Here is a 14,781-nt window from a genome sequence, read left to right on the forward strand (position 1 = left end):
AGACACAGGACATAAAGCAGAAAAGAAGAATCAAGAATAATTAGTAATCAAAATGCTTTTTGTTAAACTAACATTATTAATATTTTCATCAGCTGGAAGAAAGCTTTCTAAGACAAACCTAAAGTTACAAAGACTCACTTGGATAAGAGCTTCCTTAATTCTATAAAAACAGAATTATAATTGACAGATATATTTATAAAGAAATGAACAATTTCCAACAATATCTACAGAAATATTAATCTTTACCCACTATGACAGTATTTTGACAGTGTCATTTCAAAATAAAGTCATGTGAATTAAAAAAACAAAAACACAGAAAAAGTCCTCCTCTTTACAAATCTTTTAGAACTAAAACTCTTGAGTTCCATAATCAGCAGGGCTGACCATGCTAAACCCTGCACAGTATAAAACCATCTCAAAGGATGCCCGAAGGAGGAACATGCAAACAGAAACAGCAGAAGTCTTGTGGGGCCAGAAAGCAACCCAGCATCTACAATACAGCCCAGTGGAGTAAGGATGGGTTACAGCCCAACTCTTACCCTTTCTGGTGGCGTGACTATTGAGCAAGGGAACTCTATGCTTTAGTCATTTCATCCACAAAGTGAGGAGACCAGCAAGTCAGAATGGGCCTCCAGGAATACAGGGACAAATCAGTCAACAGGTATACAAAGTGTTTGGATAAGCAGTGTCTCCACTGTGAGTACTAATCCACATGGCTAGTGAGTGTCTTGCTTGCCTGTTTGTTCAGAAATGCAGTTTCACTGTGTACTACCTAGCCTTGAATGGTAGTCCTTGTGCCTCCAGTACTAAGATTATAGGCAGGTATAAACTGTCCTGCCTATCTGCAAATCTATAAACAGTGTTTATTATCCAAATTAAAGTCTACTTGAGAGCTCTACAGACTGAGTAGGAAGACTATCCAGTTATATAATGTCACGCATGTTTCCCTTAAACACAAGACTACATCACCCCTGGGATAAGACTTGAGTGGTTTTATGGGAAAAGAACAAGGCAGTGAAGATGAGGCATATTTCTTTGGTACATTTTTCTACAAACCAATATTATCTATGTTTTCAGTACTTTGAGAAATGACCTTTCTTAGTCAAAGCAATTTGGTTCTGTAGAAATAATAGAAGAGTCACAGAAACTCGGTTAGATAATGGTTTTTTAATTAATAGACATTTCTCACATTAAATTGGTAGTTTCAGTGACTTTTTTTTTTTTTTTGGTACTGTTTTGATGTGGTTTGGTTTTAATCCATCAACCACACCAAGGAGACAAAATGAAATGTAAATTCTTGGTTTTTAAGAGACTTTTGTTTTGATAGAATCAGAGTTCACAAAATGGGAGCTAGGAAACGGGAGCTCTAAACAATATGTTTGAGAATTCATGTTGGAACCTGATTTTAACTTGTTAGTTGAAATATTTACATGGCTAACTTTCATTTTTCTACTTTATACTTGACACTAAAATCACACTAAAACCATTTTAATGAGGCAAATTGAAAAACTCTCCAAATGAAATAGCTGACGCCTGGAGGCTCTAGATAGTTTATGTAGAAGGAAGCCACTGTAAATAGTGTAGAACTAATAAATCGCTCTCGTGGAAGCTACACTTACTTCGATGAAGGAATTCAATATTCTCATTTCAAAAGCAAATTGCCCCAGCAGCTAACTTTCTAAGTGATTAAAACTAAGTTTGTGGGCCCGCTGTGACAGCTTTGACATGAAGGACAAGCACACAGTACAGATGAGCACCATAAGCCCAGTCCAACACAGCAAGCTTCGCCCAACACGAAACAGCAAGCCACTGGCCTTTTCCTTAATTCTCTATGTTTCTGGGTCTTTATGGGGAAGGGCTGCTCCACATTCAGCACACTGCTGGGTGTAAGTGAGCACCTCACTGACCAGAAGTACATCCTCATCCCCCAAGCTCATAAAGCAGGGGCCTGGCTCCTTCAGCATATTCCCCACCGTGCTACTGAGAAAACAATCACAATGTAAAGTTAAAGAACTAAGGAGAAATTCAAATTGCCACCCTTACTAAAGGAATCGACACAAAACAGCATTGAATAGTGACTTACAGTCTAGACAGGGATGAGATGAGGAAAGCAGTCACTATACTTAAACAGGAAAAAAAAAAAAAAAAAAAGCCGGTGTTTAGAAATGTAAGCCTAAGGTAAAATGAAGTTGGCATGCGATTTACATCTATGTCACCTGAACTCCTTTTCCATACAGGACTCAGTTCACCAAAAAAAAAAAAAAAAAAAAAAGGGAGAGGAAAGGTGGAAGTGTTGCCCTGCTCTGAACTGAACGTCTCTCTCTCCCCAGAGTAAAGAGCCAGACTTTCTGACACTTCTGACCAGGTATCACCAGCAGGCCCAGAAGACAGCCCAGAGTTGAGATCAGTCAGCAGGGCTAGGCCCAGCTTATGTAAACTACTGCCTGCAAAGACCAACTTCTAGACTTAAAGAAACAGGAACGAGTTTACCAGCAAATGTTCTTTGGATAGGAATATATATATATATATATATATATATATATATATATTCATATTCCTCATACTGCAAATGTGTTTCCTGAACAAAGCACCAGAGCAGCATAAGGCCTGCAAAGATGAAAAAGCCCCATTCTGTAGAAAGAAGAACTGAGGGAAAAGAGTAGACAGAGCTCTCTTCACTAGCTACAGCCAGCCTGCATCAGCCTGCATCAGCCTGCATCAGCCTGCATCAGCCTGCATCAGCCTGCATCAGCCTGCATCAGCCTGCATCAGCCTGCATCAGCCTACATCAGCCTGAACACTGGATTTCCTCTGAATATGTTTTTTAATGACAAGAAAGAATGGACTACCATCACTTCCGCAATGGACTGAGTAAGCTGTATGACTCTAGCTCTCACTGGCTCTGCTACACCACCTCAGCCACCTACTTTGATAAAATCAACAATGCTTTGGATAAGCATTAACAGAGTAAGAAACGAGTAAAGAAATGCAATACCTTACTACCCCTTCTCCCACCCAAAAAAGGCAAACCTGCACTGTTCCAGGTAATGGAGAAGCTTCAACATGAATGACAACAGAACACAGAGAAATGATTTCCCAGACACTTCCACAGAGAACCAGTTTCAGCAAAATTACTTCAAGCAGTACGCTACATGAGAGAAAATGCTGTCATTACTGTCAAGAAAACATCTGAATGATGCGTGGTTGAACATCACAGCTGCAATTACAAGTAAAAAAGTTACAGATTACAATGGCATGCTTGGCTGGCTTCAGTTTTCCAGCTACAAGATTCTTGCCATGTGAAAACAGCTTCTGAAATGGGACTCAGAGCAGGATCCCATGGCAACAGAGCAGCAACAGAAGAGAAACTGAGTCTGGACAGAATGCAGAGATATGCAAAAGGCTCAAGAGTGGACTACCTAGCCATCACTAACTGAGGGAAAGCAGCTGTCTGTTAAGAACAAGAGTGTCGCTGAAGAGAAAAGATGGCAGGCGACTGGCCCAGATCCTGACAGCTAGAACATGACCAGTCTGTGGGAGTCCTAGCAGACTCCCTGACACTAGGACAGGACCATCTACTGAAGAGAAACAACTGTTTCTTCAATACCTATAAACTGGAAATTCATCCGTCCATGCCAGTTGGGAATGACATGAAAACTAACTGCTCCAAAGCGACTGTTGAAGGTCACAGCCAAACTCTTTATGACGGCCTTGGTCAGTTCTCAGCAGCACTCAGAGCACTCAGAGCTTCTCAGTGTCTTTAACTTACTACATATCTATAAACGGCTTTGAAAGTTGTAGTTTTTATAATCTTAGGTATGACAGAAAGAGTATGAATATTACACTAAATTAAAATAAAAATTTGTAGTCATTGGGTAATTTCAAATTAAAAGGATAAAATTTAATTTTTTGGTTTATTTTAATATAAGACATAAACATGCAATACTCAACCACTAATATTAGTAACTTTTCACTATTATAAAAAATATATGAAGCAAAGATGCTATGTTAGCTCATAGTTTTGGAGATGCAAAGCCACAGCACCCAACTTAACCTCACTCTGCTAAAGCTACTGCTGCCGGCATCTCAGAAAGAACATAAATGAAGCAGAGAGCAGCCTGGCCTGGCTTGCTGTCACAGCAGCTCACTCCTGCAAGCAACCTGGGTCCCATGGAGTGACCTTAGTCATTCGAAGGGTGTGAGGGGCAGTACCTCCCTGCTGTCCCCAGCTATGCACAAATATTTTTCTAGGTCTCTCCCAAAGCTTCTATCACTCCCACCTTACAACATCAGAAGCCAAGTATCCAACACAGGAACACTTGGGGGACAAACCATACTCAAGTCCTGGCACTGTCTCTTCCAGAAAGACAGTTGTAGTCAGTATTTTCCAGGCCTGGGGATTCATTCAATTGGGAACTATCTGTGAGCATTTTCTAGGTTAGAGATACAGTACTTCTGTACATGACTACTTACCTAGCTTAAAATTGGCCATAACTCACAAAACTGTTTGTCTAGTCAACTCTTCCCTCCCCATATTTTAGATTTGTTTTTCTCCAAAAGCTGTCTCTAATAATAAAGTAAAAAACAGAATGGATTTAAGCAGAAGGTAGCATTATCATGAGTTTCACTATCACAATGAACTAAAAGATATAAGAATGTTTTACATCCTATTTCTGGCATCCATACCACTATCAATGGGAAAAATAAGTGAACCATGCTACGCTTTAAAAAAGACAGCTGATAAAATTTATGACTAATTAACTAAGTTAAGACTCAATGGATCTAATATATTTTCCAAACTACTAAAACTGAGGGAAAATCTCAAATGATATCCATTTAAAAATAGCAAGCAGGAACTTTCTCAGCTGACAAGACAGCTAGCTACACAACTAGGTAACTACTCCTTTTTCTTTCTTGATTTCTTGAAGAAAGGTTATTAAAACTAAAACATTCTCACTTGCCTTTATAGGTGAAGAGGTGAAATTCGAATGCCAAGGGTCAAAGGTGAAAAGTAGTCACATTTTTCTTGCTGTCAGAGATTGGCTTTTGGAGGCAGGACAAGGGAAGAAGTAAATCACATTTTTAAAAGATGTGTCCAAACTATAGCATAATGTATTGTATCCTTGTAGCATCGGCCTGCTGTAGGTGCCCAAGCTGTATGGTTAACTTCGGCCTATATGCACCACAGACTGTCACAGCAAATACAGGCTGGCTCCTCTGGACCCTCAACAGCTGACTGTTCCAGCTATTAGATGTTTTAATGAGCAAATGCATGATTCCAAATCAGACAAAAGAATTTAAGCATGGAGGCTCATAACCCTAATTTGGGAGCATGATCAGAAAACTATCCCAATGCCCCACAGACCCACAGAACAGTGAGTGGGAAGCCCATGTACAGATGTGGTTGTTTGGTTTTTAATTAAAATATAACATAGCTTGCTGCAAAACTTGTACTCAGCTCCGCTGTCACAATGGCACTAACAAGAAATATCTCATGGGGAAAGCCAGTTTAAAGCCAACAGAAAGGAACAGAACCTAAAAGAAGTAGCTAGAAAAACATCTCTTCGGCTTACATGACTTTATCTAAATGTGTGTGCCATGACTAGTCAGAACAGCAGAGAAAGGGCATCTGCTCTGGGAGGAAGGCAGGGCAAGACTGCCAAGGTGCCATACAATCTGATAGATCTCATGGTCTGATGCACAGATGGTCTGATTTTACCAACACATATTTTCCACACTTTCACGTGCCTTAAGTACCTCCTGACTGCAGAGAGGCAGTCCTGCCTCGGGTGTCATCGCTTGCACGGAGCATCAAAATTTACAGAAGTGGTGTCAGCAACTTGGAAAACTTCCAGAAGTGGCAGGGGAGCAATCCTTTAAGGAATGCAATATCGCCAAGGTTTTGAGGATGCCAAATATGATACTATGTGGGAAAACTGAGACATCACGATTGAGCTCCCAAAAATGAATCAAATGAGTGAAGCCCAGTGTGTAAAGACCTAAAGAGGCTTGGACCCTGGGACCTCACCGCTGGGCACAGAAGGTAGCAAAGAGTCTGTCTTATGAATTACATGGTCTTTGGCAGCATCTTGGGTACCATCTACTAGATAAGATTTGACAAGTTTGACAGCCATAACTGTCTCTAAACATTGTCAAATGTCCTCTGGAGACCAAAATTCCCCCAGTTGAGAACCACCACCTTAACCAGTTTATTTTGCTTATGAATATAGAGGCAGCAATTTTTTTTTCAAAATTAGTCTTAATGAATTATTTTAATAAGAAACTCTAAGTGATGAAACACTGTGTCATAATTTCCAGCCATTTTCTTTCCTCAGTTTCACATCTTGAAATTAATGGCATCTTCAATTCATGGATTTTCTACCATCCCCTCCCCACCTCCCTTTAGGGAGCCCTCGTCTGTATTTCCTGCTGAGAAATGGCTTCCTTTCTCCTACAGTCTTAGGCCGTTCCAATTTTCCCCTAGCTAGTGGTTCTGCCTTCCTTTTTGAACTATCAGGCTTCCTAAGTTATCCACAGTTCAGATTTGATCTTTGGGTCCAAAGAAATCTCCCTGCAATAAGGTCCTGAGCTAAGCTATCCTGACAGAAGACCGCTCTGCTGCAAGTTCAGCAGCCTGTTAAATCTTCCCTGCTTCTCCTCGACACCCAGCACCTGACAGAGCACAGACACCAGTGGATATTCCTGTGTTTGTGGAATTCCTCTGGTTTTGAAAGAGTTTTAAAATGTGCTCAAGGAAAAGGCTGCACTTACAAAACAGTTGACTATTTTCACCTCACAGAAATAGGGAATGCTTGAGAAGAGAGCAGGGCACACTATGGTTGAACATTACACAGTGCACATGTCATTAGAATATTCAATACTCTGCATCAAATTAAGCCCTAGTATGTGGAGTTATAATAATACCATAAAGAAAAATTTCACTGTGGAAAATAACTTCAATGTCCTCAAACATATGTATTTGAAATTCACTTTTCTGTGTATCTTTGTTTAGATGTCATATGCTGGAGAACTGGTAGACAGTTCTGGGTGCATTTGAGGGAAGAGAAAAAACTTGGCCAGCAGGACTTGTGCAAGTGACCATGTAAGAACGTGAAGAACCATTCTGAAGAAATGCTTCCGACAAGCCTTTATTCAGACTTAAGACAACAGGCACGCCAATGCATAAATGCACCGTCACTCCAAGACGCTTTTACAAGACGGAACTGAAAACTTTCCTAATGCTTGTACTAAAGTTTCTTCTCTGGTAAAGAAAAAAAAGGAAGAAGGTGGGGAAAGCTATTGATTTGTCCAAGTGTCATATAGAACACACACTTTTTGCCAAGATTTGATGGCTGTGGGGTTATTATGGAGAAAGCTTCAAACAAAACACATTTTTAAAGAAAATAATACTAATATAACAGCTGTTCTACCCTCAGCTCTCTGAAAAGGTGACAGAAAATAAACCCTTTATCAGCAGTCACTTTTCCAGGATACAGCTAGGTACCAACCCCATTCCACATGAGGCATGGAGAGGCCCTCAGGCTCCCGTTCATTCATCTTATCGGCCCTTTCCTTTATATGGCCAGAGCAGAGCAGTCAAATCATGAAGGGAAAAGACACGCATACTACCACAGTAAACTACTTGAAGAAGCCTGCACCATGTGGTAATAAAGGAAGACAAAAGAACTCCTGAAATATAGTTAGCAAAATAAACATGAATTTGAGCCCTCCTAAATCCTTATGAAAATAAAATTTAATTAAAGAAAATATAATTTCAAGATATAAAAGAATGCTATCACAACATGCTGCTTTTACTTCTTAATGAAAATGATGTGGATTTTTTTTAATATTTAAACTTCACTAATTATATATACTCCATCAACCTAAAGTAATTAAATAATTATAAAGTGCTTCATAGGAAATCACTATAAAAACATACAGTCTTCCGGAAGTGTTAATTATATCTCATTTTTTTAAGTGATAAGGCTTTATCTACTTCCCTTAAAAATGATGGACGTAATTAACAGCTTATACTCTTTTTCTGTATATTTTATGGATACACTGTGAATTCAAACTCATCAGCTAGGGGATAAAGGACAAAACAATTTAAATCGTTGAAGGTCTATGGCCAATGAGGACTCCAATTCAATCCAAAGCTTCCCTCCACGACCTTGTCAAATGACTCAGGAATAGATTCTAAGCTCCTGCTCCATCTAGGCATGCACCTACTGCTCACAGCGGGAGACAACACATGAGCACATGACAACAGTGCTCTACGCTCTCTGCAGCTTTCAGAGCCTGCAAAAGTAGGAAGCGAATTGCTTGACTCTTATCTTGGGTTAAAATGCACTTGCACATTTCTATATGCACACTTTAGATTTAAAATGTAATGCCTTCTCAAACTAAATGTATATGCATTATCTGTGGTTTTCTACATATTGCTTTCTCTCCCCAGCTCTCACCAGTCTGACTCTTGCAAATTATTTGAAAAAGCACACATGGATCTACATGAGAGTCTACCGTTCCACTGAAGCCTTGTACACGATTCATGCTTTGCTTCCCCCAGGATGACAATGACTGCTCCCAGGTTTTAACTGTTACTTCATTGGGCATTCCTTTATTATTTTTTATAGTGTTAATAATGGCAACAAGAAGATGGGAGCATCTACATATGAAAAAGTCTAGAACAAAATATGAAAAGGTGGTTATTTCTGCAAGACAGAATTATAGAGGACTTTCATTTTTAACTATGCAAATTTCTATGACATCTCAATATTTTAAGTTGGTATATTACTAATTAGTGCTATTTGTTAATTTGAGCCCTATGTGTGACATATGATATTCATCATTACCTACGATAGTATCCATTTTAATATAGAGTAATAGGCAATTGAATTTTCAATCTTAAACATATTAATTTAGAGATTTAATCCTCAGAAATTAATTTCCATATGTTGAAAAACTAAAACCTGTACACAATTCTTTAAAAACATGAACAATTTGGGGCTCTACCAACCACAATCCCAAAGCAAAAGAGTCAAGTATCTGTATTCAGCATATTTTAGAGTTCTGCACACCAAAAAAACAAGTTTTGTCATTATTGTTTTTGTTGTTTTGTTTTGTTTTAAATCGACAGTTAAGAGCACTTGCTATACTTGCAGAGGACCCACATGGTGACTCACAACTGTCTCTACTTTCAGTTCCAAAGGATCCAATGCTCTGTCATGACCTCTACAGGCACCAGGAACATAGGGAGTACACAGACCTACATGCTAGCAAGGCACTCGTACACATAAAATCAGATAAATAGATCTTCCTTAAGCATTGCTACATATTACAAGTCCAGTGGAACCATCTGAGGTTCCATGGGACTCACCGTCTCTGGTTTTCCGACTCCATTTTGGCTTGTTCCAATGCCAGCTCCTCGGCTACTCTTCTTTTCAATTCTTCATCAGAAACTACAATTAACAGAAAGCAGGAGATAAAGCAAGTGGCTCACTAAAACAAAAACAAGAAGAGACGGTTAAGCTGCATCTGAATGGGCAAAAGTGTGCCAGGTGGTCAGTGTCTCCTTGGAATTCCCTGCACTGTAGAAAAGGCCAATTAGTGCACTTCAAGAGTAATTGAATCAAGAGTCCCCTGGTAACTTAGAAATTTCCACACCTGCCAAAATGTATAATAAACTCAAGGAACTGCTTGCTGTCCAAGTGGGGACTAAGCCATTAAGTGAAGGTCTTTAAAATGATGTCCTAACATTAAAGTCCGACAATATCTATAAAAGGAGGTCAGACTGTTAAGTACTTTAGGGACAAAAGTGACACTAGGAGCTTTTCAATTCAATAATTAAATAATTAACATAAATATTTATTACAGACTATGAAATATTTGTATTTATATTTATTTTTCCATAATTTATGAAAATAGTATTTATGATTAATGGGTATTTGGAAACCATATTTTCTGAGATATGTGTCATTCAAATTCAAAGCAAAAGAGTCTAGAGCCAAGAACTAGAGAAAAACACAGAATAAACAGTACTGAGCACACAGCTGGAGCTTCCTAAATACCTGGAGACTTCATTGGCAACATCTGGCCTTTCCAATTAAAAGATTGTATACGATATGTCTTGTAAAGATTCTTACAGCTATAACAGTAAATAATGGACACGTTTTACAGACTACTTAAGAGCTTTCCATAAGAAATAAGCAAAAACTATCTCTTCCTCATTAGAAAGAAACTAAAATTATTTAGTTTTAGCAGAAAACATCAGAACCATTGGGAGGATTTAAGAAAACAGAGGACCTAATGTTATTCCTAATAGTTCCACTTCTTAGACGGAAGACCAGACAATCTGTATACATTATTTGGTGACTCAGACATAAGAGATATGCATCTTGTCTCAGACATATACAAAAACTTACTTACAGTATGATACAAACCCTTTTTTAAAATATGGTACTAACTCAGCACTGACTCTAATCCGCAATGATACATAAAAGGTTGGAAGGCTGTTTCCCCTCGGCTATAGACTGTATGGAAGCAGTGACAGCATCAAAGAACATCATCAAGGAATGAAAAGAGGAGTCACAGAATGTGGGGTGGGGGGAGGTCAGCCAACCAGAGCTTACAGGAGACTTGTAGCTAGAGACTGTAATAAACAGCTCATAGCCAAATGAGAAAATATAACACCAATAAAACCCAATAAAGAATATAAATAGGCATTGTTTAAAAGAAGATAAGCAAAAGGCAAAAGGATACAGAAAACGGTTCTACATTAGTCTTTGGGAATATGCAAGCCAACGCCACAATGAAACGCCACTTGATACATAATGATACACAGACGCTGCAATCAGAAAGGCAGAGTGAGAAGTGGTGAAGAGAGAAACCCAACCCTCATACATTACTGGTGGGGACATAAATGGCATCACTAGGGAGAGTAAATGACACCACTGTCAGGATAAACAAGTTGGCAGTTTCCCAAAATCCTAAATGTGATCCAAGAGTTGAGCTTTCAGGTACTGCATATGCTCAAGAGAACTGAAAGTATTTACTCATACAAAAACTTGTTTATAAAAATGTGTAACATAATTATTTATAATAGCCCAAGGGGGAGACGATCTAAATACATTCAGCTAATAAACAGGTAACCAAACTATGGCACATCCATTCATATATAATTATATAAAAAGGAATGAAGTCCTGGTACATGCTACAACAAAGACGTAAGGGAAAGGACTCAGACACAAAAGGTTATAAATTGTTAGAATGTGTGCTTCGCACTTAGTATGCCCAGGCAAGCTAGTACGCTGAGGTGAGGGGTGGCTGCCTGGATGGAGAAGGTGGGGAACAAGAAAGACACAGGGTCCCTTCCACTCTTGGGGATGGTGATCCGTGTGGACGAATGTGTGCATATGCACTTTTCCTGTCTTTTGTCCATCTGGTTGGTTGGTTGATTGGTTTGGTTGGTTGATGTGTTTGTGGTGGGGTGGTGTATACTAGTTCCTTTGAAGTTTTTTAAAAACAGATCATTACTATGTTGGCCAAGCTGGCCTCAAACTCACAATTCTGCTGCCTTACTTTGATTGAAACTGTTCTAAATTACACTACTTAAGCTAAAAGCAACTGAACTGCTCACTTTATATGATAAATACAGCCCAGTAAGGAGTAATATAAAACAGGGAACAGCATCGTCCTGGCTAACCCTACAAGCTGGAAAAGCAAGGTGCCCAGGCAGCAGTTTTCTTGTGAGGTTGCTCTCTAAGGGTCTTTCCTAACTGGAGGCTGTTTCTGTTCTGTTTCTCCCTCGTTTGGAGTGATGCTGTGAAAAAGACAGCCTTCATTTTGAAAAGGTCAAAGGTCACACACAAACCAGAAAACTGTGTTACAACAGAGAATTACTCTTGCATTCAGGTAAATGTTAAGGTTGTGGTTTTCCTAAGGTTTTTAAATAATAAAAGAAACAACAGAGAAACTGCAAGCAGCAATAGCTCAAAAGGGAGCCTCTGTTTTCCTAAAACCTAGACTTTGGGTAAGCAAATAATTAATCTCTCACTTTTGACTTCCTCAGCCGATTACAAGTCTTGTGAATGAACCTGCCAGACCTACAGCTCTAAACTATGCACCATACAGGGATATCAACATGGCCAACTTCTCAGAAAAGCTCTCAATGTGAGACAATCCTCTCAGGTTGGACACAGCTCCACCAGAAACACACATAATTAGTACTACCTGGTCAAAACATAGCCTGGAGTCTGGCAGACCAGGGTGAGTAGCACACTGTCAATCTAGAGACGCAGCCGCACTTGAGTTCAAATCACAGAACACTTTTTCTTGGGTAAGATTCACTAGGATTCTCTATCAACACTCAAATAAAACTAGGCCTCTGGAAGACCTCAGTAGATTAAACCTAAATGAGTCACTGAGATCAATCTTCCATGTAAACTGAGAAAAATCTCATGTCTTTTTGGTTTATTAGGTCATTTCTCCAAATTATTGGGGTCTAATAGGCAAAAAAAATAAAAAGTATATGCTCATTGTGATTTTTTAAGATCATACAAAATATGCGACGACTACAATCAAATTAATGTATTAGCCACCACAGTTTATCATGGATGTATTGTTAGGTCTTATCAAATTTCAAATGCAAAATAAAATATATAAAATAAAGTCACCATGCTGCATATTCTTTCTGTCCAGAGCTTCCTCTCCCAGAGCTGAAAGTCAGCAACCTACATCCAACATCTATCTCCCTAGTCTCCATGCCACATCGGTGGGCCCAAGTTTTCAGGCTCCACCGGGAGTCTCCGAGCACACAGCACATCTCTCTGCATCTGATTCCTTTCACTTAGTGCAATGACAGATCCTGGTAGCTCATTTCCTGTCCGTGGCACTGGAGCTTCCTACCAGGGGAAGGCCCAAGTGAGCAGTGATGTGATCACCTGGGACAAAGAGAAAATGGCACTGCCAAACGGTGACCAGGTAGGTGGATTACAAGGCCATGCAGGTGAGACTGCAGGCACAGTGCTGTGCAGAGGGGAAGGGATACAGACTGGGGTTGCGATTTCTTTCCCAATACTCTCTGCCTGTCCAATCACCCCCAAGGCCTGTGGTGAGGCTAGAAGCAAGAGCAATGGAATAGCGTAAAATAGGAAGGCCACAAGGGGAAGGGAAGACGCAAACACGGAAGTACCTGCAGGAAAGAAGAGAAAAGAAGAGAAGAAGGCAAGAAAGCTCTAGAAGACATGCCCGAGTGATGGCTGGGGAACAGCCCTTCTGGGAGGTAGAGAGAACAAAACATGGATATATAATGCCCTAGCTATTTCTAAGCAATGAGAGAGAAAAATTATAACTTTTGGTCTCAAGGTCACAACAGGAAAAGTAATTACCTAGCATGTATCCGGATTTTAAAATGACAAAAGATAACTCACGACCTAGCATAAAGAATTTGGAATCTACAGTAGCAGATCAAAGCACAGGCAGAAAATGAGCAGTGTGCTAATGGCTCCTGAGCAAACCTAAGCTTCATGTTATTTGTTTTTAAATCAATAGAATACAGAATCAATAGAATACAGAAATACAGAATGTATTTCTTCTGATAGGTCAGATCCAAGTGCCCAGGAGAAAAGGATACAGCACTCAGAGCCTGCTATTTAAAACGCCTTTTCTGGAAACTTCTCCAACTCTCCAGATCTGAACATTTTCTCAACTACAGCTGTTACTAGACTAAAAGGTCAGGATTTCAGGGCTCACTGTTCTGAAAAGCTGAGGAAAGGCGACTTCGCCCATTAGTGCTGAGTCCCCAAGCAGACCTTTAGGAACTGGGAAGGTTTGAGAGGTGACAAGTGTGAGAACTGCTCGGGCCAGCTAACGGTGACTGGCTACAGAAATCTGCACATGCTGTTTCAAGGCCAGTGAGTATCGCTGGCCCTGTGGCTTCCGCCTGCATACACATGTTCCCTCTGCAATGTTATGGCTTAAAGATGTTTTCTTCAAATGCATGTACCCCATACCTTGTAAAAGTCTCAAAACTCACTAGAAGTTCTCGATACTGAATACATTTTAATGAACACTAGCATGCAAATGTAACAAAAAAAAAAAAAACCCTAAGAACTGCTGCTGCTGCTGCTTGATTATATCAAGTGTGACCTTAAACCTCTTACCTGAAAACAATTCTTGATTAAAACCAGCTCATGATTCCTAGCAAATTTTTATTTGCTCACTTGTTTTAACTAAAAAGAAGTTTTGGATAGTTCAAATAGTTTTCTGGAAATCCTGTAATTCTCTTCTCAACTAATTTCTAAACTATAAATGTGTGTTTAAGACCAGGTAAGAACCTCCAAGACGGCTAACCTTATTCTGAATAGTCTTTGGAACTGTGAGAACCATGATCACGCTCCGCAGAGAAGTAGAGCACCACTCCCTTCAGCTCTTCTATACCATCTGATGTTAGGGTCCAAGAATGGCTGAAGGAGGACCCCAGACTCAAACAAGATGCAAAGGCAAAGAGCGTTTATTTATTCTGCTGCAATTACCAGCATGAGAGCTAAACCATTCATCAAAATGGCAACATCTCGAGGGGCTCAGAGACACTCTTTTATGCCGAACTAGGGAAATTTTCTAGAAGGCTTAGGTAACCTCAACATGATTGATAGGGGCAAAGCAGTAACATTAGTACAATTTTGATTGGTTGCTATGTTGGTTTCATTATATTTGGTGAGACCTTGAAGAGTTTTGGAAACCAGCTCAGTACTGGCCTTGTTCAGTCCTCCAGCCAGGTGTCCC

The 14,781-nt window shown here is 39.6% G+C and overlaps 1 protein-coding gene across 3 annotated transcripts in view; it reads right to left on the reverse strand.

The window, feature by feature from the left end:
• Nucleotides 1-14,781, reverse strand: part of Chchd3 (coiled-coil-helix-coiled-coil-helix domain containing 3) — a 256,512-nt gene that overhangs the window by 195,739 nt on the left and 45,992 nt on the right. For all 3 annotated transcript variants that reach the window (XM_017592526.3, XM_017592525.3, NM_001106588.1), the window contains exon 3: nt 9,377-9,458. In XM_017592526.3, the coding sequence (XP_017448015.1) occupies nt 9,377-9,458 (82 nt within the window). The remainder of the gene's footprint in view (nt 1-9,376; nt 9,459-14,781) is intronic.

Source organism: Rattus norvegicus, chromosome 4 (assembly GCF_036323735.1).
Source record: "Rattus norvegicus strain BN/NHsdMcwi chromosome 4, GRCr8, whole genome shotgun sequence".
Lineage (NCBI taxonomy): Eukaryota > Metazoa > Chordata > Mammalia > Rodentia > Muridae > Rattus > Rattus norvegicus.